This window comes from Cydia strobilella, chromosome 15 (assembly GCF_947568885.1).
Source record: "Cydia strobilella chromosome 15, ilCydStro3.1, whole genome shotgun sequence".
In the NCBI taxonomy this organism is placed as follows: domain Eukaryota; kingdom Metazoa; phylum Arthropoda; class Insecta; order Lepidoptera; family Tortricidae; genus Cydia; species Cydia strobilella.
The window spans coordinates 4,740,543-4,764,863 of NC_086055.1; the positions used below are offsets into that span (position 1 = coordinate 4,740,543).

At 37.3% G+C, this 24,321-nt stretch overlaps 1 protein-coding gene across 1 annotated transcript in view; it reads left to right on the plus strand.

Annotated features, from left to right (window-relative positions):
* Positions 1–1,091: 1,091 nt before the first annotated feature.
* Positions 1,092–24,321, plus strand: part of LOC134747864 (visual system homeobox 2-like) — a 126,160-nt gene continuing 102,930 nt past the window's right edge. Inside the window, exon 1 of the mRNA XM_063682536.1 lies at positions 1,092–2,134. Coding sequence (XP_063538606.1) covers positions 1,837–2,134 — 298 coding nt within the window. The 5' untranslated portion in view covers positions 1,092–1,836. The remainder of the gene's footprint in view (positions 2,135–24,321) is intronic.

The following is a 24,321-nucleotide window of genomic DNA, read 5'->3' on the forward strand; positions in this document are numbered from 1 at the left end:
CGCTCAGGATTCTATAGTTGAACCACTCGCTTCGCTCGTGGTTCAACTATAGAATCCTTTCGCTTGCTCGTATTTCAATTCCACACTCGCGGGTAAAATACAACTTTGCACCCTTGTATAACAAATAACTATTGTGTGGGTTTGATACAATTTAATTTTCGTAGTAGAGCTGTTGTTATATTATGTGGGTTGTAGGGACATAAAATAGTAATAAGTACTTAGGTGTTAAAGATTAAATGCCCGGCCCTGCTTATTTACTATTTAGTTAACTAAGTAGGTATTTTCTGCAACAAATAAAGTTAATATTAGGTACCTTACTTAATGAACCTATTCATACCTGTTTTATTGGCCATTGTGCAAGTCATAACTGTATATTAGAAAAAAAAAAATACTATATGTACCTAATAAATGATGAAATATAAATAATCTGTTCTTTCTACAATTTTGTGTGCTAATCTGCATTTTTAATACGTCTCAAAAAAATTAGTAATTAAAAACAAGTCCCTGAACCCAGCATTAATTGCCTTTGAAAAAATACAAGTACCTAGTTAGGTAAGACTTTGTCTAGATTATTAATTAATTAATCCACAATAAGTGGTAATTTATTGACTTTCCTCTAATCTATTGTACGCAGTGCTATATTTGTCTACCGTTCTTCATCAATTCTCATCTACTCAAAGGTTAACTGGAAGAAATCCCTTAAAGGGATAAGTTCGCCTTTGTACTGACTATTCTGTGTCATATTTGTGTTCGGTGTTTTGTACAATAAAGAGTTTATACATATATAAGTTTTTGTAGATTTCTAATAGAGCCTAGTAACCATAAGCAACCAATTGTCACTTACCACCTAAGACACTATTGTACCTACTTATTCTTTGCAAATAAATACTTACTTTACTTACTATATATTAAAAGTTGACGGTTTTGACTCTACGATAGAGTTCATAATAAAATCCCAGACAGGTGTATTCAAATGTCCAGGAGGCAGGTAAGTACGCATGTTGACAGATCAATGTGTATGCATATTAAGTTTCCAAAACAACGAAGACGTGATGCATTAAGGCGGGCATTCAAGGGTGACTGCAGTACCACATAAGTGACATAAAGGCGCGGACGTGTGCTAATACTCGCCATTCACCACATAATGCAGCGGACACTGCGCACGATTACATGCCAATCCACCCGTCCCCACCACCCCTCGGACCTATTCATTTCTTACAATTAATCAAAATTAAATCAACCACAACCCCTACAGCCAACTTTCAACTCTATCACCTGAAGTTACACTCTTATTTCAGCTGATGCCATGTTGAGTAGGCGTGTCCCCCGCGAAGAAATCTGGCCAATAGAGTGCGGTAACAAAATATCCGTATTGGCTATTAGCAGGCCCCGCCCGCGCCGCCTGGGGGGGATGGCGTTCCAAATTCAAAACGTCCTATCACGACGCGCACGAGCGAATCTTGCGTCGTTTCAAAACCAGATTTCTCTACAGCGCCCTAGTTTGAAAAAGTCAGTTTTGTAGGGATGGGGCTGGTTGTTAGGGCGATATGAAGCTGGGCGGTATCCAGTGGGTGGTCGAGGGGGCTGGCGGCGTTTTTACACGACGGCGGGCGGTGGCGCTCACAGACGCGCTCCGAACACCGTGGCAAGCGCTCGCGTCGCGGCTTCTTATATTTCCGCGATTTTCACCGAAGAAAATCTGGAAAAGAGGCCTAATTTTTATTTATAGTATTTTAGAAAATTATTAGAAAAAGTGTTTAAAAAAACTCGATTTTTTTAAAGTGACTGATTGTGACTATGTAAAGTTAAGCTTAGTGCACACGTGCGAGCTCAAGCATGCAGGCGATGAGCGCAAATTCGAGCGCTCCGCGCGCGCCCCAGCGCTCGCCGTTCGCCATCCAAGAGTTGCTGGGCTTGAGCGACACGCGAGAGAGCCGGGAGAGATACTTTGAGAGCCGCGACAATGACAGAGTGCTGAATTTGTCGGAGAGTAGAGACAGGCCGTCGTACGCGCCGCAGTTCCCGCTGCCGGCGTCCGTGGCGTCTCGCGTGGCGTACGCCGCGGCGTTTAACGCGCAGGCTGCGGTGGCGGCAGCGTTCTTGCCCGCGCCGCCGATGCTCCACCCACCACCTGGTAAGTCTCTTAGAAAATATTGGTCAAACTCCCTATGAATATCACATAACTCTATTTGTACCTAATCTTGCCCGTCAAGGTTCTGCACATTTATGTGAAATTTTGTAAAATAATGTAGGCAAAGATTAACCGCTGATGAGCTGATGACAGAGTAGATATACATACCAACTTGATACGAGCTGTTTGGTCAGATTGTATTCAGACTAATTAGTAGAAATATGTTAAAGGAAATGTATGCAGAAATAGAAAATAATGATGATAGCGTCAAAAATCATATTAAATATGATGTATTATGAATAATTATGTAAAAAATATTTAGTGATTTATTTTAATGACTATTTCTTTCAACTTTTGAGGGTTGACTGAATCTAATAATTGAATTATATTATAATAAATACCGACCTAGTAAAAATAATACAACAAATACCTAGACTGCGGGTTATAGTTATCTGTAGGAACCACGCCAGTGCAAATTAACCAAAATTTTCTCACTAAAGTTTGACATAGGTACTTATAAAAAGTTATTATGTAGATACTTTTTACGACTAATACTAATAATATAACTGTTGACTGTAGGGAGATAGGTAACGTCAATTCATTTTATGCCTACATATATTATTTTGATATACAAGACATTGGTTAATATTTGTGGTGTACACCACACCACAAATAAACGTATAAGCAGAATCTGATTTACTTGAAATTGTATACCTATTTACAGATTTTTTAGTAAGTATAAAGTATAAAAGGTTTCTATAATTCTTTTACAATGTAATGATTCGCATTAACAAAATTTTAAGACAGACTAAACATAAATATGTTAAAAACAGGTTTCATGTATTTAATGGCTGTGTAAAGAATTTCTTTTTTTTTATTTTAAATTCGAATAAATACATTAAACAAGTGGGTATTCCCTCAACTTATGTTTAAGTTATGTATCATAATTTTATATATTTGTTGAAAATTGAAATGAAATGAAAAACTTTACCTATATTTGGAATTACTGTGTCTTTGTTTTCAATCGCTGAATTAAAAATATTAAAAGTAATACCCTATAATAATTATTCTGCCTAATACCTACTTACTCTTCAGCAAATCTTTTCATTAAGCTTAACATTTGTCTATGTTAAGCGTACAGACCTTTACAGTATCTAAAGATTTATACAGACATTCGAACCGATTTTATGCAATACTAAGTGTTTCAAAAATGCAATTTGGCGAAACCTCGGCAGGCGATATTCGCGACGCGGACGCAGCTGCATTGTCTCGTTTAATTAGCCCTTCACTCCTTTCATTACTTTTATTAGCACTCATTAGCCCTTCGCTTTATTAGTGCTTTATTAGCCCTTTTCTTTATCGGCGCGGCTTTGAGCCGCCGACGGATCGGCTTACGCGGCGGCGTGTTAACGCGAGATTTTTGTCTGTCTTAACGTGTGTTCGTAGCTACTTGAGTGTTTTGTTGAGAGTAAAAACCTGCCTTTGGCTGTAGTGCTTAATTAAACATAATGGTGAGAAAATAGATTATGCATCAAACAAAAATGCATAGGTACCTAACCACATCCAACTTATTTTTATTTTTTCACGGAGTTTATGTTTAGATAAAATATTCAAAACATTATGTAGGTAAAATAGTTTTTTAAACATTACTAGGTGCATAAATCAAACGTATATATGCAGAGGTTTCACTCCTTTCCTCATTGAACTTTTTTGTTTAAGTACTCAAAAAATTCAGAGTACCTATAATGTACTTAATGTAACCTATATATAATAATCAACGAGATTCAAAATGGTAGGTACTTTACAAGAAGCTTGTTTGAAATTTCTACTCATTCGCAACGTAGGAAGGTTACGTGTAATTGCTCACAACAGTAGTTATGATGAAAATTGATTAAATTGAATTGATATCTCAACTTCTAATTATAGACAATGTAGTTCTGAAAATTTCATACAATAACGTCGGGTATGTTTTAATATGATAGATGCATACCTACCTCCATTCATCAGAGAATAAAGTGTATAGATAAGCTTCCCGAACATCTTGGACATATCGACATGCGTCCACAAATTCCGTCCGTCGGTTACCGTCGGGAAGGCTGTGTTGCGAATTCTACTTTTGGATAGGCATGAGCAGTAGGTACAAGTATTGTGAAATTAACATACTCATTTATTCTCTATTATATTAGTGTAAGTTTTCCTGTGGCGTGTTTTGATCAAACTATTCTCATACCTACCTATCTTTAGCAAGTATTTTAAAAGAATAAAAAGTTCTTACTGCAAATTAAAAGTAATATTTGAATATTTATTACTGATGAGGTTTTTCTTTGATTTTTGAAGAGAACTCAAACTGAAGGGATTTAAAACTAATCTAAGTACATTATTAGGTGCCTATTTTGTCTACCTGCATTTTTGTGAGATCTTTAGCTGCTAAATAGTTAGTGAACTATTGAGCCATTTGGCGCACTCAAATAATACTAACAAGTTCTATTTTTTATTAAACAGAGATGTAATCGGATCGATAGTTCTATGCAGAGAGATCCTTTTAGAGCAACACTCTCGCTCGACTCACTTGCTTTTAGTAGTTCTAGTGTATGTGTCCCTTATTACCTAAGCAATAAAGTACACTTTAAAGCACAACGGCGCCCCGCAGTTTGCGCCCGCGCCGCCTAAACTCAGTGCTTTATTGTTATTCAAAATTTCGCGAAATATGCAGCTGCTAAGTTTAGGGTAATTTTAGGATAAACGGCTCAGTATGATATATGTTTTGCTGACTACTATATACTTCTGTTACTTACAGATATAATTGGTTACTCGGCACATGTTGAATATTATAACAAAATTTAGCTAAATGGATAGAAAATGAGCCATTCATTATAAAAAAGATATATTGGATTATAAACAAAATACAAGGCTCCAGTCTCAAAAATGTAATTTTCAAAAGAAAAAAAGAAAAAAAACCAATTCGATTCCTTACATTTTATTGAAAAATAAATTGTATGACAACTATAAACATAAACGCAATATTTCAGGGTCAAAATAGCAATTTTCTTGATCTTCTATACATTTAGGAGTTAGGACAGACTACAGTAATGTGACGTCACATTACAATATCATTTAGTTAGAGGCGTTTCAATCGTCGAGTGCGAGCGTCAGACTTTAACCCTCATTTCTGACCTTTGAGTTGCTATAATGCCATGGCACGCATTTATATACGAGGACTCATGAGTCCTATATAGACATTTGATCCTCAGGAAAATCAAGATCGATTGACATTATTTACAAAAAACTGTCAAGTAGCCAATTATAATAAAGGTGTAATTAAAATACTGCTAAAAAGAAGTATAATATTTACTGCTAGAAAACGCTCCTTACCACCACTTAAGAAACTGCGTTAATGTAAACTATCACAAAGTCGAACGCAATTCTTCAATGTCATGACTAATCCGCGGTAAAAATGCTGACGAACGACTAAATTAATTAAAAAATAAACGTTAGTGATAGCGAGATACGATTTAGGATCAAATTACAAACCAAACTATAGTAAACCTTAACACGAAGAAAAAACAAAGAAGTCTCAAACACGCTCGCCTACAACTGTGCAGTTCACTATTGTGATAGCCACACCAAGGCCGCGATTCAATAACCTGAAACAAAAGCTGACCACTAATGGAACACATCCTTTATCCTACCCTTTATACGGATGAAAGGGCCTCATCCACTGTATGGAGGTGTGAACGTAAAAACGTTTTTGAGATCATTGTGAGGAGGTGTCTTCGATTGTTTGGTTTAAGAGCGTTTTTGAGATTTGCTTTAGAATAGACAGACAAAACAAATGATATTTGACAGGTTGGATTAAACAAACAGGTGGTTTGGATGGAATTGTCATTTAGGTAAGTAGTATTAGAGTTTTTTAATTTGTGGAGTGACAATTTTTCACGAACAATTTGTGAAAAGTGGCTATATTACTGACATACTTACTTATACAACCGATATATACAAGTGCTATTTCAGATGCGTTAAGTCAAAAGTGGTATCACGGCTTTATAACATTTACCATGTACGCAATACACGGTCGTCGTGAACGCTGCTCGCACTATTAGTGCTTGAGAAAGGAGACCTAGGCTCTCCGAAACATGTCGCGCGAGTGACTAAAACAAGTGAGTCTAAACCGTAAAATGATTTAATGTCGTTTTTAGGGATCTTTAAGATTTTGAAACTGAACTTTTATGGAGGTATAGTTTCATGATGAAGGAACTAGGCATAGATAAATGTTGCAGGTTGCAGGTTACGGTGAAAAATAAAAAAATACCTACTCCAAATGTTCTCTTAAATGTTCCGTGATTGGTGCCGTTACTGTGGCGTTACTGTATATGACAATGCATTATCTTGAATTGGTTCAATTGATATCACGGTCTTCTCATGATAGAGCGTTTTTTTTTGCCATTTTTTATGTGATCTTTTTTGCCACTTTTTGTCTTCTAGTCAGGATCGCGAGTTCTTTTCATCCTCATATAGGAGAAAAAAAATTGTCCCAAAATTTCCATACATTTTGTAACCACCATACAAAGTATATAGGGAAGTGGTAACACAATAGAAAAAAAACCTTGAGACATTTTTTTATCCCATTAGGATCGAAAGAGCTCGTGATTCTGAGTAGAAATAATACAAGATTTATAAAAAAATATAAAATTAATTAGTGGCATTTTTTAAGAAACGCTCGATAGCGGTAATACTGGAAATAAGGTGTATATCTACTAAAAGATAGAAGTAGATGCCTTCTCACTGTAGGTATGTTACCTAGTAATTATAGCGTTTGACACCGTGCACCGTCAATGACTGATGTTAAGTGATGTCTATCTTCATTTTCATACAGAAGTAAGTATAAAAATATAAATCATTCGTGGCACTATTTTCTGTGTTATAAGGAAATTGTAATTGTTTGATATGTTCCTTTTTTCAAGATATTTACGTATTTCATATTTTTATTTTAAGTAATTGATATGTTCATTTTTTCAAGATATTTACGTATTTCATATTTCTATTTTAAGTAAGTAGCGCATTTAGTTTTACACATAATAAATAATAATCGCTCAACTTATCCGACTTCTAAACCTGTCCTTCTTTAATGAAGGAACTGATTTTGGTAAAAATTACAAGGCTACAAATATCTTTGTGAGCTTCCAAATAATATAATACTTTTTGTAAACCAGTACCCATACCATGAGTCACTGACAGTGTCAAAACTGACATATACTTTAACATCTACGTAATTTACTTTATATACATCCCGCTCGCACTAATATGTCAGTACGAGCAAGATGCATAGAAAGTAAGTTACGTTCACGCCAGCGTTTATGTCAGTGCCAAACTGATGATGATGGAAGCCGTAAAGGTTTCATTAAATTACGACAAGCAGGTTCATACCAAATGACCAAAAAATATTGTAATATTCGTTTTAAATAGTAGGTAGGTAAGTAATGATATAAAAGTATTATAACCTTTTATATAAATGCAATAACTTGACCAAAGAAAGCCGTGGCTTATTGGTTTGTCAGTTTGTAATTAACGAAGCAAGCGGGGGAGACGTGTTCAAATGTGAGTGTGTATACACATAGGTTCGCTCGTGTTTGTGTGGGTTGCCGCCGAATTTGGGCTCGTAAGAACAATGCTGTATGGTGAAAACAGTGGCATCGAATTGTTTTGCAGGATAGTGGACCACCGAATATTTTTTTAAATAGACATATTTGTTTTTGGTCCAACGGTTGACCGGTAGAGAGAGGTGGCCTTAAGGCATAAAACCTGTTTATCGCCGCGTATGTCTGATATGGGTCAGGAATTCAGCATCGATCGACCAACCGCTAGCAGGGCTACCGGACCCACGGCATAGAAAGGGTTAATCTGACTTGTTGTTTAGTAGGTAATTATTGTCTTGGGCGCCATTTCCACTGTAAAGTGATTATCGTAAATATTCCTACGTACCAAACACCATAACTGCTTAGATCAGTCAGTATACTTACAAGACTTGTAGGAGTAAATACCTACCTACTGTACTACAATGAATATTAAAAAATTTTAGTTGTTAACCGTAGCTTAATTACCGTTTAACCACCTAACTATTATATAGTCCTATGGTCCAAAATCAATTCACATATCTTCGTTCAGGTGTGACTTTCATTTGAAATTCGTAGTGCTAAGGCAAGATCGGTAATTTTGTAAATTGAAGAAACTACTTAGACAAATCAGAAAGGATTTTGGTTGAAAATGGCACAGTTATTGGCCACTACATAGTAATTTATTGGATTTTGATTTTATTGTTGAAAGTTTTGTTTTTATTTTTAACGTATTTACTAACACAATCAGAAAGAACTTGATAATATTATGATGACTTAATACTTAGTTACGCATCGAACTTGCAGTCCATCGTTGTAGACTGGGACTTTGGTTTTACGGGACCTAGCATGCGACCACGTTTCAGATTCCGCAATGTTTAAGCTAAAAATTAGAAAGCTAACGTTCCGATAAATCGCCTTGCGATTTTTACGTACATTATGTACTAAATTTTATAGGGCTATACTTAGGTACATTACGTTACTAAACTTTATAGGGCTTTCAAGTATTTAGCATGTACAGATGACTACTTTTTGATTCCGCAAAACACAATTTCTTTTAGAAAATCATTGATATTTCCTACACTTTCCCGTACTCATATCTGGCGGTGGTTCCCCGACTACCCGAAAGGGTTCGGTTATTAGTTCGCGTTCCTCACACAAACACACACACACACGCACGCACACAAGGCACACATGGAGCTCATAATGGATTCGCGCGGCGTGCGATGTTAACCCCTCCTTGTACAACCAGTTTGTTATGGCTTGGTGTGAGGGATGAGAGAGCGCGGGGGCAAGAAACGAACACTAAGAAGTCACTTTATTACATGTAGTCAAACGTCATTGCTAATTGAAGAACCAGTCTTAAATAATAGTTGAAATTTTGTTAGGTAATATTTTCGGCTTTAAGAGGAAAGAGAACGACCGCTTCTCCATACAAACGTAGTCCCCATTTTCCTCTCTGGATATTGACATTATAAAAATATTTTTACATAATTTGATGATTAACCATAGCTATGCCCCTACGTTTGACTTTTTTTGATTTTTTTATTATTGTAGAAATAAGAAGCATAAAACAGTTTTCACACAAATTTTGAAATGCTCTCTCTTAAAAAAAAAACAAAAAACAGTAAAAACTCTTATAAACTTGAAATAAAACTATGAAAACGGATTATATCGCGTATATTGAATTTATAATACATCCCGACGTTTCGAACTCTTTACAGCGTTCGTGGTCAACGGGTGACTGAGGAAAAATTACAAAGTGCAAAAATACCCACATACTAAAATAATGAACAATCATAGACTACAAACTTTAAGGCTGGTTGTACATGCAAAATCGGTTCATAAGGCTAGTTATACACTATAATTATTTTTCAAGTAAAGATATATATATATATATATATATACGCGATAAAAACTACGCCGGCTCCAACCCTACACCACGGACCCGAGAAGAGATTTAATTCCCTCCTAAATTGTAGGAGGGTATCCCAATATGGGACCGGCAACAAACTCGGCGGGACACATCTTTTCAAAACATCAGAATGTCCAGCATCATCCAACACTAAGGTCTCACAGTCTATGTCTCGCTTGCTCCTTTATCAGATGGACTACAGGATCCCAAGCTGGTGGTAGAGAAAAGCCATCTTCCCTATTAAAGATTGGATATTTCTTAATCTCAATGGCCTCGCGCAGCATTCTGGGTATGTAACGCTTCTCCTTGGCAAGAACCAGAGGCTTATCAAACTTGATTGAGTGATTGGCTTTATCCATGACATGCTCACAGACAGCAGACCTAGGTCGACGGTGCTTGACATCAGCTATGTGTTCCTTCACCCGAGTGGAAATGCTCCGTTTCGTCTGCCCGACATATGATAGGCCACACTCACAGTCCAGCCTGTACACTCCTGCAGTCTGTAGAGGGGTATTGCATTTTACAGACCTCAGGAATTGTGACATCTTCTTCATTGGCTTGAAATATGTTTTTATAGAAGCACGCTTCAAGATGTGGCTGATCCTGTCCGTGACCCCCCTGACAAAACCCCCCCTTTTTTTTATCGCGTATATATATATATATATATATATCTTTACTTGAAAAATAATTATAGTGTATAACTAGCCTTATGAACCGATTTTGCATGTACAACCAGCCTTAAAGTTTGTAGTCTATGATTGGTCATTATTTTAGTATGTGGGTATTTTTGCACTTTGTAATTTTTCCTCAGTCACCCGTTGACCACGAACGCTGTAAAGAGTTTGAAACGTCGGGATGTATTATAAATTCAATATACGCGATATAATCCGTTTTCATAGTTTTATTTCATGAGTAACTATCGCGGTAACCGAAGACAATCTTATAAACTTATAAAAATTAAAAAATCGAAAAAAATCAAACGTAGGGGCGTAGCTGCTGTGATTGATATACAACAAATCGTCTCAAAATATTTGCAATAATGTTAATATCCAGAGAGGAAAATGAGGACTACGTTTTTATGAAAAGGCGATTTCGCACGAGTCCTCCACTTTCGACTTAACGTTAGTCTGTTAAACAAAAGGCACTGTTTATTTTATGCAGCTACCGAAGCGAAGTTTTAGTTATAGCTACCGAAACTCACAAGCCCGTTTTAAAAGCAATTTTACCTCCTTATTTATATGGTTCAAATTCATGTAATGTAGCAGCTCATTCGGCGATAACACGATTGTGTAACTTAGGACGATCAGCCGCCTACATTGAGGTAAAAATATTCGGAGATAAAAAGTTTTCGCTCTAAGCTACTTGAGTTAGACCCCCTTAAACTTAACAAACCTTTGTTTAATTTTGCGTCTTCTGAAAAAACACAATTGTCAAATGACAAATAGGGACAAACGATTATCAACGCGGCAATGGCATGTTAGACTTGACGTTCACGCTTAGCGCTTGTGATTCGGACAGTAGCAATTTGTCAGCGAATCGGGTGGCGTTGGTCGGCGTCCATAGCAGTGTCTGGTACAGCTTCTGACTTGTTAAAACCCAACCGCTATCGCATGTGACTTGGATGTTTAACAATTAGTCGGTGGCTTGAACGTTATTGTTCCGGGGTTAACCGGTTAAACCTGGAGTTACCATGGTTACCAGTACAATTTGACACTTGGTTAACGGTTTAACCGCTTAACCCCCGGTTTGTGGGATGGTGCAAGTGGCGCTTAGTGCCAATAAACAGCTGCCGCCTGGCCGCCTGTGACTTGGACGTGCAGCAATTTGTTGACGTGTAACAGTGTTGGTCAGTGTCTGGGACAGTTTTCGACATGTTAGTAGGTTCCTACTCAACCGCTGTCGCCTGTGACTTAGATCAGTAGCAATTTGTCGGCGTGTCGAACAGTCTCGGTCGGCATGTATAGGCCATGTAAGTGCAGCACAGTGTGATAGCTTGTTTATAAAGTTAACCATTAGGTAGGCTTTCTTTAACCGCTGTCACCTGTAGGTTGGCTGTAGCAATGTGTTGGCGAATTAAATTATATTTATATTTTAACTAAATGTTCCTTTCCTTTTGTGCACACATGTTTAGAGTTATAGTCCAGATCTTTTTTTTACGTGATAGTCAGCAAACGAGCAGACGAGCCGCCTGATGGGAAGCAGTCAAACTGATCTGAACTGTAAGTCATTAATGTAATTTATATAAATATCTGTAACTTGTTTTGTGAGCCAAATAAATAAAATAAAATAAATAAATTGGCGTTAAGCGGGTCTATTGCGGTGTTTGGGTCAGCCCCTGACTTGTTAGTATGCAACTGCTGTCGCCTGTGACTTGGAGTTGTAGCAATTTGTCGGTGTGTCGAACAGTGTCGGTCGGCATGTATAGCGGTGTCTGGGACAGGCTTGGCCTGGCATGCTTTGTTCCGAATCAACCTATTAAATGGTAGCGGAACCAAATAAACCTTCTAGGTGTATTTGATGCCGCTGCAGGAGTAAAAACCGTTTTCAAAACAGGCCAAGTGCGAGTCAGACTCGCGCACGAAGGTTTCCGTACCATTACGCAAAAAACGGCATAAGATCACGTTTGTTATATGGGAGCCCAACTTAAATATTTATTTTATTCTGTTTATAGTATTTTTTTGTTATAGCGGCAACAGCAATACATCATCCATCTGGCCCACTGATTACCAGTCCATCATTATCATCATCATTCTAGCCTTCAGTCGCCCACTGCTGAGCATAGGCATCTCTTCGTGTACGCCACTTATCCCGATTACCAGTCCGCCGGACGATATCGGCCTGTCAGTTGTTCGGAACTGTCAAATTTTTGTTCTAACTGACAGGCTGATATCGTCCGGCGGACTGATAATCAGTGGGCACCTTCAGACTCGCGTAGCACCATATTAAGTTTAATAATGCTTGTGTTTATAGGTAATAACGACGACGCAAATATTTTGTAGACCTAAATAGTTCAACAAATATGGCAAAATAAATCACCGGAAGGCCTTGATCAAGCCTTTCGTAATATAAATAGGTGTGTGTGTGTGTTAACTTACAGAAAACAATGCTTGCTACAACATTTAGAGCAGTAATCATCAACAAAAACTTCAATCTTTGCCCCGTTTTGCCAGCAGTATTAGTACTAGGTACGTATAAGTCTGCCGCTGATTTAGCCGCCTTTCGAGCTGCGAGCCGTAACCCAACTATACATTTCTAGATGAGACTTTATTACTAATATTTTGAGCGGCGTGAGTTTAGTAGTAATTAGATACTGGCAAACTCTGATTTGATGCATTTATATTTTGTGACTGCATATCTTATGTTTCCAATTTCTAATGTAATTCACAAACGCGCTATAAGCCTTAATTAGCTATTAACCGTGTGTCTCATTTTGTCATTTCCACTTATTAGAATTAGAATCAGAATTATTTTATTCATAAGCACAAACAAACGAGACATTACGTAATATAAAAGAAAACATAGAGTAAGATTAAAGTGCCACGAAATGGCCTCATCTCAGCATGTTGCTGGTGGCTTCCAGCGCTGATCTTCCGATGAGACCATCAAGTGAGAAGAATCACGGTAGGACGAACAGACAAGACAAGAATGTACTTGTGAAAAAGGGATAAAACATTAATTAACTAATTGAGGATTGTAAAGTTTTGTGAATAAGGGGGTAAATGCTTTTCATATTAGCAAAATGCACGGTAGAGTTTCCTCTATTAGAATTGGATTTCTGAATTCTTACTGTATTCATGGGGCAACGACACCCGTTTTAAGTACATTTATTACAATTTTTTTATGTAATAAATTTCTGGATCTTTTTTTAATTAAACAGCTTAGCCAGTTCTAGTAATTTAAGTGCGTAGTTGGGGCGCGCGGCTCGACACCTCCGCACAAAGCCGCGGTAACAGCTAGTTGAGCGAGCTAGCTCTGTCGCGCGGCGTCGCCTGTCTCATCAGGGCTTTCTCTTACACACTAGTTATCACTTTTTCTCATAACTAGTGTGGTTGTAGCATATTAGATAGTAGGAGAAATTCGACTAGTGACATGATATGACTTGTAATGTGGCGATGTCACGCCTGTCTGTGGTGCACAAAAATCGCTCATTCTTTCACATTTTACCAAACCGCTTCCAATAAGTATGTAAAGCTTTTTTGCTCTGATAAGTCTTATAAATATAAATTTTTGGTACTAAGGTCAGATATTTTGCTTAATTGGGGCAAGATAAACAGTATGAGGATTCCATACAAATGTTTCCTTTGCCCCGGTGTTTCTCTCACCCCACCTGACCTTACTAGATTTGATGGTATGATCCTGAGTTTTTCAAGTGCATCATTATAGACTATTTTTACTTGTAACAGACATACCTACTTACAACATTATTTTCTGTATGAACGTACTTGTGAAGCGATCTAGGTTTTCACAAGCTATTGACGACATCTGCTCTTAATCCTGTCCAGTCTAATTCAAGTCTTGGCTGGTTGAAATAAAGTTGCAAATCCAATGCAATTTTAACTCTCCCTCGTGTCTAATTAGCCTGAAAACGAAACTATCTAGCACACGATTTAATATGAGCTGTATTTCTAAGGTTTAAGGTTGATTTTTGATTAGCGGATCGGCGACAATAATAGAGCGCTCTCGACCTCTCGAGGCGCGAGATTTCCCGCGCTTTTTATTTTTTTGTGCAAATTCCTACACAGAGGTTATATTTTTCTTATTAAATTTTGGGCTTGAAAATACTTCTGTGAGGCTTTCCTGTATAATTTTCTAAGACATCACAATGCTTCCAAAAGTGAAATATTTTATGTCAGACACGTGCACTCATTTATACCTACATACCTAACCTAAAGAAGTGTCCTAGGTCAATTTTTTTGGTTTACAAGAAAATCTCTTCTTCAATGAAATCTTTATAAGGTACTTCAGGTGGAGTGTTAATGATTGTTTAAGTTACTCATAAGTATTTGTAGTATTTTGATAAATATGTAAATATATATGTTGCAAATGTATGAACACCTGCCGGGCTAGCACATAATTGGCGCGAGAGTATCTCGCCGCGACATAGACTACCCGTCCCCCTTTAATTCATACAGTTAGTAAAAGACGGGTAGTCTATCTCGCGGCGACATACTGTCGCGTCAATCATGTGCTCTGCCTACTGAAAAGGTAAAGACTCAGTGTAACAGAATGTGTAGTTGTATATTCAACCTGCAATGTAACCTGATTCTTAACTACCTATAATATAATATATAATATAACAATAAAAACTTTGAACTTTAAGTCATGGTACATATAGGTACATAAAAGTGTGACATACGGTATTTGATTTTAACGTAGTAACTTATTCCAAATATTATTTATTAGTTCCGTACTAAAAATACAGATGGGGGGAACTTTTTAAGTTTTATTATATTTATTCGCTGCGACAATTAGTCACATAGGAGTACTTGCATATAGGGCCGAATCGATTCAATGATGCAATAATCATTAAAACTTTCGCAAGGAACAATACATAATCCTACTTCCTAATTCCTATGTTGTCCTTCTCCTAACATGAGTCGCACCAAACATAATTATAACTACATATGTACCTAAATAGTTGTCGTAGGCGTTTCTAGGGCCGGAATAAATATCCCAAAAAACCATCTATTTCGTACATTACCATAATAACTTATGAGCCTTAATAAAATTTCCATAATAAGATCGTTGTCGTTTAATAAGTCATCGCCTCCATTACCATACACATTACCGAGAGGGACAGGAGATAGTGGAGGCACGGGAGGGACAAGGAAATATGTAGTGCCAATAGACAGTAGAAGGTATGGCTATTCTTTTATCATTGGAGGAATTTTTGAGTGTTGTTCGTAAATGGATCCACTTTTTTGGTTGTCAATTGGGTTCTGCTTGAATAAATAGGCAATATCTTACTGTCTAAGAATTATCAGTCCATGTTAAATTAAAGTTAATTTTGTCGACCGGTCTGGCCTAGTGGGCAGTGACACTGCCTATGAAGCCAATGGTCCTGGGTTCGAATTCCGGTAAGGGCATTTATTTGTGTGATGAGCACAGATATTTGTTGCTGGGTGTTTTCTTTGTATTTAAGTATTTGTATTTTATATATCGTTGTCCGAGTACCGATAACACAAGGCTTTTATTGAGCTTATCGTGGAACTTACTCAATTTGTGTAAGATGTCCCTATAATATTTTTTATTATTTTTTATTAATATCTAAAAAAAAACTCAGTTGAAACAAATACAGACTGCAGGTTTCTAAATTGTACGTCTCATCTCATTACAAAACAGCTTCTGTACAGTCAGCAATGACAGCATGAATAGTAGCGGATGAAACAACGCACCAAGAATATCTGCCACCCCGAACTTATTATGTTCTAGATATTTAGAGATATATTTCTACGGTTCATGATCAAAAATATCTGTTATTGTCTATTGTTCTACGTAAAGAGAATGGTAACTAGACTAGATACAGCTGCTTTTAAAGCTGACTGTACCAGCAAATAAAATCTTTAGAAAATAATTATTAAATCCTAATCTTTCGGCTCAGAATTCAACACTAAGTCTGTATACAGAATGTTTAAGTCTGGTATCAATTCAATGCAATTGCAAAGCGTCAAAATTTACATCCAAATATTTAAAACGCTTACGAATCCCTTTTCTCCCCTCGATGTTAAGAATAACGCGAGTGAATTAAGTCGTCTTGGGTTAAAAAGTCCAAAAGTAACCCTCCCCTTGGGGAGAGGGGGGGGATTGTATAGATTTTTCGGGGAGTTTAGTACGATACGCGTCTAATGGCACGCCAAGCGGCCGTTTTGTGTTGGCAAATAAGGATATTTATTTATGGAGGTTTTTATTTCAGCTAACTTTTGACCTTATTTTTTCTAAATAAGTTGATTGAATATTGTATTATGTATTCTAAACACTAATATCTAAGTGTTACGCTTTTTGTATTATTTTGATCTTCAAGGTGATATCACCTTGAAGATTGCTCACGATTAGTACGCGTTTGCGTTAAGTGTCATTTTGTGTTGGATTATGAGTTTCCAAAACGTCCCGCTTGGCGCGCTGTTCATAATCCCATATAAAAATAGAGATAACGCAAACGCGAACGCCCGTCACGCTATCGAATAAAATTTACACTTGGGGTCCTGAAAGGCATGCGTGAGATGCGCGCCAGTTACTAATACGATCGTCCACGTCGTGTCAAAACTAGTTCAAAACCATAACAAAATTGTTAAATTACAATTGAACTCTAAAACTACTCGACTAGGTCTAGGTTAGCCTACTATATCTATATCAAGCTTGGCCAGTAAAGGCAATCCACACAATAACATCCTATTTTTCTTACGCAGAACTTTTGTACCTACTATGAGAACAAATTGGGGACCAATTATTGATTCTGACATGAAACTTTGAACTAAGTCAAAAATAATCAACACCGATTATGAGCGTTTTTTAATTTATCCAAATTTTAAATTAACTGAAATATCTTCGGCCAGGTGTAACTATTATTTAAAGGTATTAAGTCTGGGCACGAAATTCAAAATTTGTATGAGAGTTTGACCATTTGCTCCAACATTTTTCAAACTTGCCGCCTTTTCCCACTGACGAAATTGTCTTGCCAGACAATATAATTACCTATTGAACTAGTATATCATATAGTTGTAGAACTGAACTATAGTTGGGTGTTTTACGGTTTCAGAAAGATACTATGTTTAAATATCTAATTTCACATTTCTAAACAATTCATTAGTAACATTTAATTGAATTTCCACATTAGTGTAGTAATAAATCGTGTCGTCGTATAATTGGTCGGGCGCGGCACGCAGATTGCTTTGTTATTCCATTACTGCGTAATTAAGGCTTTGTAAACGCAAGAGTAGCCTTTAAATCACTTTGGAGAATTTCACTGAGAAAAAATACGTCTAAGGCAAATGAAAAGACAAATACTGTATTACCTACTTTGATACATATAGAATACTTTGTAGGTACCTAACTAATTATAATTAACTAATTACAAATATTACAATGCGTTCAATGACTATTCATTTATTATGTTTTTTTTTTATATTTATACATCTTATTAATATTTGACGGCCGGTCTGGCCTAGTGGGTAGTGACCCTGCCTGCGAAGCCGATGGTTCTGGTTATTATTCACAACAACGGGACTTAATCGCGTAAAATAAGTTTTAAATTTACCTCCGACGTTTCGAGGACGGCGTTGTCCCCGTGGTCTCGGAGAAGACTGGCTCAAGTTGACATCAACATCTTCTAGGTGCGCGAGTTTTTCGAACTACCCGCACTTGGTCTTATTTATTAACTTGAACGTTTTGCGCGTTTTGAATGAGTAAAAATCGTGAAAGTTTAAATCAGTGCGATGGTTCTGGGTTCGAATCCCGGTAAGGGCATTTAATTGTGTGATGAACACAGATATTTGTTCATGAGTCATGGGTGTTTTCTATGTATATAAGTACATATTTATCGATATAAGTATGCATATCGTCGCCTAGCACTCATAGTACAAGCTTTGCTTAGTTTGGGGCTAGGTTGATGTGTGTAAGATGTCCCCTAATATTTATTTATTTAAATATTTATATTTATATGTCACTCCCTAAGGCCTTGGCAGAATAACAGCATACAACAGCGTTGGAATTTGCCTCGTTTGCAAATTGCAACAATATGCTGAGACAGGACCTCTTCCATACTGCACATACATACATTGCTAGACCCGTGTGTAATTTTTATGTTTTTAATGTGTAAATAATTTAATTTTTGTTATTGTTTTTGATATTCTTTTTATATTCCCTTTTTTAAGCAACTTATTTTTTTCATCGTATTGTCCTGTGTATGTGTGCTTTATGCAATAAATGTCTTTCTTCTTCTTCTTCTTCTTCTTAAATATAATATACATAGACTTAGACAGACTAGACTTTCGAACTTAAAGATACGTCAAAAATTTGCGAAAGATACGATATGGATCAGATATTCATAAATTCTTTTAAAATTATGGCTTCAGTCCAGTGGGACGATTTCGCCAGAATCAAGGTCTTAGGAGCTTTAAATACGACTAAAATTGTACGGTTAGTACAAGACAGTGTACGGTGATTTTATAAGCTCTTGTTAGGCGATAGCTGGACACAAGGGTCACACGTGGGGCTACTTGGCGTTGACGCCAGAACGGTGGATAAACTGGTATCTAGATTAATTCTCCATTATCCGCACACTTCCACATTAGTTTACTACTTAATAAGCTATCAGTATTACCAAATTTTTGACGTATTTTAAAGTTCGCATCAGGCCGTATGTCTTAACTTAATATAAAATTAAATTAAATAGTCATGTACATGATACAGCCATACCATATTTTTTTTAACAAGCAGATAAAAATTGTATGGGTAGCACATCGTAACTGGCAAAGAGGATATAATAAGATAGAGCGGTACTGTCATAGTAAATTTTGTAACCACTGTAAATTACTGCCATCTATCGACATACTTTAAAACTAAAAATTAAGATTTATAAAAATACGTTAAAATGTATTTAAATATGGATAAATGATTTTTTTTATTTGCATTAATTATTTTTATATGATTTTGACCCATTCACTGATATGCGTTAAAATTATAAATAACAAACGAAACCGTCAACGCCCTCTATACGAGAGTAGGCTAAAGCTAGTGGCGCCATCTGATCGATAATCAAATTTTCGTGATTTTCGAGGCACGTTTTTTCCTTAGACTGTATCCATCTATTACAGAGTTATATCTATCTTTGGTAACTGGTGAATTTCCAATATGACTTGGAACTCCGGTAGCAGTTTAAGAAGTGTAACGCTCTTACGGTAGATGTCGCTAGGGTCCCCTAGACCCATTATGGTGGAAAGTTTTGCTGGCTATGGATGAGGTCTTGGTGGCTCATGATACAGCCGTAAATAACACACGTGTTTGGCCCCTGAGACGCTCATTTCAAGGATTTTACGCAGCAGTAAAAAGGGGCGAAGGGATTAATAAAAGAAGGTTGGTGAGCCGATAAAAGTAGGCATCGCGCTGTGATGCCTTCGGAGCTGTTTGCATAATTGAATACCTACTGTTAAAAAACCGGACAAGTGCGAGTCGGACCCGCCCACCGAGGGTTCAGTACTTTTTAGTATTTATTGTTATTATGGTTCATGAAGCTGTATAGCCAGGTGACAAACAGACAGACGGACAGACGAGTCTTAGTAATAGGCTCCCGTTTTTACCCTTTGGGTACGGAACCCCAAAAAACAAGTTTATTTGTACCATTAAATAGAGGTTGCAGGCCCTGGCCGAACTCTGTGTAGCTGTAGAATCGATACAGTAAGCAGTCCTGATTGGCTCAAAGTCGCGGGAGCGGAGTGCACCCCCGCAACCGCTCCAATCAGGTAGCAGGGTCAATAATGTTCGTGAAAACCGGCGTCTTTTCTGTAGGTAGACAATATTTGAGTACATTTTACTGAGGCTTTAATCATACTGCCTTAAATACCTAAGTAGAAGGATTGCATGCCTTTATGGGTTCGGTAAAATAATTAGGCTTTAAGGTCCATTTTTGACCATTCATTTATTTTATGATGTCCTCGGGAAAGACGCAACTTTAACTCATGCAAAAAAAATACTCCGCATCAGTACTAATGCTGCTCCGACTCGGTACTACCGTACCGAGTCAGGAAAGAGACTAATTTAACTACTAATGTATCGAATTTCGTGAACAATGGATGATGGCCACAAGGGCAGAAAGGTGCTTGGGTGGCAACTGCGAACCGGAGGAGCTAGAGAAGACGAGGGGGGGATGGGGTGGCTCATCAGGTGATCTGGTCAAGATTGCAAGGAGCCGGATGAAGGTAGCGCACCGGTCGTCGTTAAAATCGTAAAGGAATAGGCCAACGTCATGGATCAATATCAAGCAGTGGACGTGTTTCGGTGGATATAACGATGATGAAAAATTTGGTCATCTTACATCCTAAGACAGATTTTCTTTCAAAAAGTTTGTATTATCACTAGTTAATACTAGGGCTTGAAAATAACTTCTATCATATTTCATCATAAACCCAGAAGTAAAATTGCTTTGCTGCCTTGTTGAGGTGAGCTTCTCAGCTGTTATGATGATATACAGATAAAAAGTAAAAGATGACATTTGATTCGTGACGATCATATTAACATTTACAAACATGCATGTGCAGACAAAAATTGCAGAAAAATCTGAACATTGAGTGCGCATCACGAAATGGACCTTCTGGACCCAACTCAGCATAATGGTAGCTATGAAGCCAGAGCTGGTCTTCCGTAGGGGTAGGGGGAGGACAGATCACATAAAGATAAGCACATATTTAACCATTACAGAAATAAAAAAATATCATTGAAAAAATAAGCCTACGAGTATAAGTTGGCATATATTATGTACATAACGGCTACAGTTGCAGATAACAACCAAGATACATGCTAAAACACAGAAGTGTTCAAGTAGTAACCACTGAAATCCCTCCTTCGAACCAGAAACGCACCTTGAATAACGCTCCCTTTATCTGAGAGCGCGCATTTTTCATTAAGTAGGCATCTACATTCTTACTCGTACAGCCAAAAAACCGCTTTATTTCTCACCAGTTTTATCTAGAACAAAACTGCGGAATCCCAATTAAACGTACCCTTTTAAACTGCTATCAATTGTCTTAATAAAACTGAGTCCCCCATTCACTCCTAGACCGCGGTGCCTCTATTCTTAGCCAAGACATAACTGTAAAGCGCCACTAATTGCGGCCTAATCAAGTGTTAATTAATTAACTTTCAAGCTGTTCTGGACCTTATTGTGGGGGGTTGAGGGCGCCCTCATTAGGTTACGTCATTTGCGAGGCCGGAAGGTCTCCGAGATCTAAGGACCGAGGTGCACTGACTGCATTTGAGAAATGTGGTGTGTTGAGAAATGTAGTTTTTTTTTTACTTATGACATCTGGAAAATCTCGACTGGAGATGTATTTATCGGGATCAAGATGAAGAGATTTCATGAATAGTCAAAACTACTATTTTTTCTTAGAATTACCTACTATAATCTAAGAATATGCACTGACTTATGCCATAAGATTTTGACTATACTGCAAATTAAGTAAGTATTTATGTACATAATTTGCCGATATATTGTTTCATGCCAGAAATATTATCTTACGTTGTTTGATATAGATAATTAACAATACACATTACTTAAGACGTAAGCCTAACTTACGTAGTACTATTACATAAAAAGAAAATGCAAGAAAAAACTCGTGCTTACATAGGTAATTTAGCAGCGAGTTAGACACAATTTTAACGCAATTTGATACATCCAAACATACTCAACAAGTACAAAATAGATATCAGGCCCGTTAATTAATTTAGTCACAGACTTATAAGTGAATCTTTCTGAATCAGGACCAATTAAAATTTAAACATCTCCGAAAATGTCCTTTAGGCCCTCAGAAGTTCGCGACATCGCGTTTGTTCGTGAAAGCGGCCCAATTTGGCGGCACCGGGGCTCCGGGTCGGGACGGAAGCGCCCGGGGCTACGCGGGACCGTATGGGCGTATGTCGAAGGAGGTCAGTGGGGAGATGCGACTTTTGGATTAGGAGAGATTTTGGAGTATTGTTAATTACCCGCTGTGATGAGTGACGTTGATAAATGTGGGTATCTAATTTCAATTGACAGCCTTAGCTTGTTTACTATCTTCGGAGATGTATTTATTTATTATACAGGGTGGCTAAAAACTAAGTGCATTCCCGTTGCCAGGGAAATTTTGGGATTATACTGAGCAACTAATGGGACCAACCACGAAATTCCGAAAAATAAATTTACCAAAAAAAATAGCCCAGCCAGAATGTATGAAACAGCCAAAAAAAATTTCGCGATTTCGGGATTGGTCCCATAGTAAAAGTTGCTTAGTATAACCCCAAAGCCTCTCTGGCAACGGGAATGCACTTATTTTGTAGCCACCCTGTATAACGATTTGGTTTTACCTCTCATAATGGCGTCTGCAGAAGTAATTGTCTGATTATTCAAACGCAAAAGCAAAGCAGATTTATACTTTGCTGGAAAATTTTGAACACTAGGTATATACTTAATGGATTTCGATCACGATGGAAACATTAAAGCAATTTTGCTATTGATTGGCCAATAGCCATACCCACAATACTTTAGATAAACAGTGATTTTTCCAGTAGAAAAATAAGTTTTGGTTCATAAACTAGTTTTTGTACTTATTACACTTTAGCTTACTAAATATAATACAAATCAGCTTCATGGAGCCAAGCCTTTTCACCCAGTCCGTAGCTGACCGTATTAACTTCTTATCAACAGCCTCAGTTAAACAGTAGACCTATATAAGCATGCAGCAGTCGTAACGCTACACCGTAGCTCTTAGCTTAGTCCACATGTAAAGCCTGACTAGGAATATATGATCACGCACCATGTTGCGGAATTTCACTGGAACAAATTTTTTCATACTATATGATCTGTCACCCTATACATGAGAATGAACAGCGCCCCCTTGACAATGATTTTTACTGGTCAGGCTTTAGCAAAACAACTGTTTACCAATACCACAGTGTGCCAATACCATGCCAATATTGACTTTTAAAACATCCATATTTTCAGTCCACCACACACACTAGCGCACGTCGGTATGCGTGTGTTTACGAGCGGCGGGCGCTCGGCGAATGCCAATTGGGTTTTTTATCATGCCCGCCAGGCGTGACGACTTGCAGCCTGACTGTAAAAAACCTAGCAGTATTAGATTCAAGATCAATACACACACATAACAATAGTTTATCAAAGGACTGTCTCATTTCAAACATAGACAGAGATAATCATACTATCTTTGTCTTACACTAGTACTAGCACCCAAAAAAAATCATGAGTATAGTTTTTTTGGTTCTTGTTTACTGCCAATTTGGTTTGGCAGGCGGGTTGGTTGCGAGCGGCACAGGATCGGTCGGAGTGGCGAGCCTTGGGGGAGGCCTATGTCCAGCAGTGGACGTCTATCGGCTGACATGATGATGATGATGATGATGATGAAACATTCAGCACTACGAATGTGGATAATAAATAATGACATTCGCTTAAATATTTATCTACTTTTATTTACTAAATTATAGCCCCATTTTTTATTATGGTTTATAATTTAACTTATCGTTATTAGATTATAACTAAAAACAAAATAAATATCATATACAAAGGAAAAAATGACCAAGGCCTCCAGTGCCCGGGGCTAGAATCGAACCAGCGTCCTCCGTCGAATCACCTGAGTTTGATTCGGCTAGGAGGTCGAACATTAGATTCAATATAGATTATTATATTTACATAAGTGTATTAAGTATGTACTTACTGCCTTTTTTGTCCCTTCCGCAACCGCCACTCACTCTCATTTTTATTATTTAACGAATTGTTGTTTATTTTTATTTTTGCATCTTGTTTGTTTTAATTAATCTTGACGTGTCTTTTATTATTTGTTTTATACTGTATTAGGCTAGCACCATGCTGAGTCGGGACCATTTCGTGGCTTATATTATTTATTTTGTGTTTCCTATGTACGTGTTTTCCTCTTTTTTGCCACGAATAAACGCTATCTATC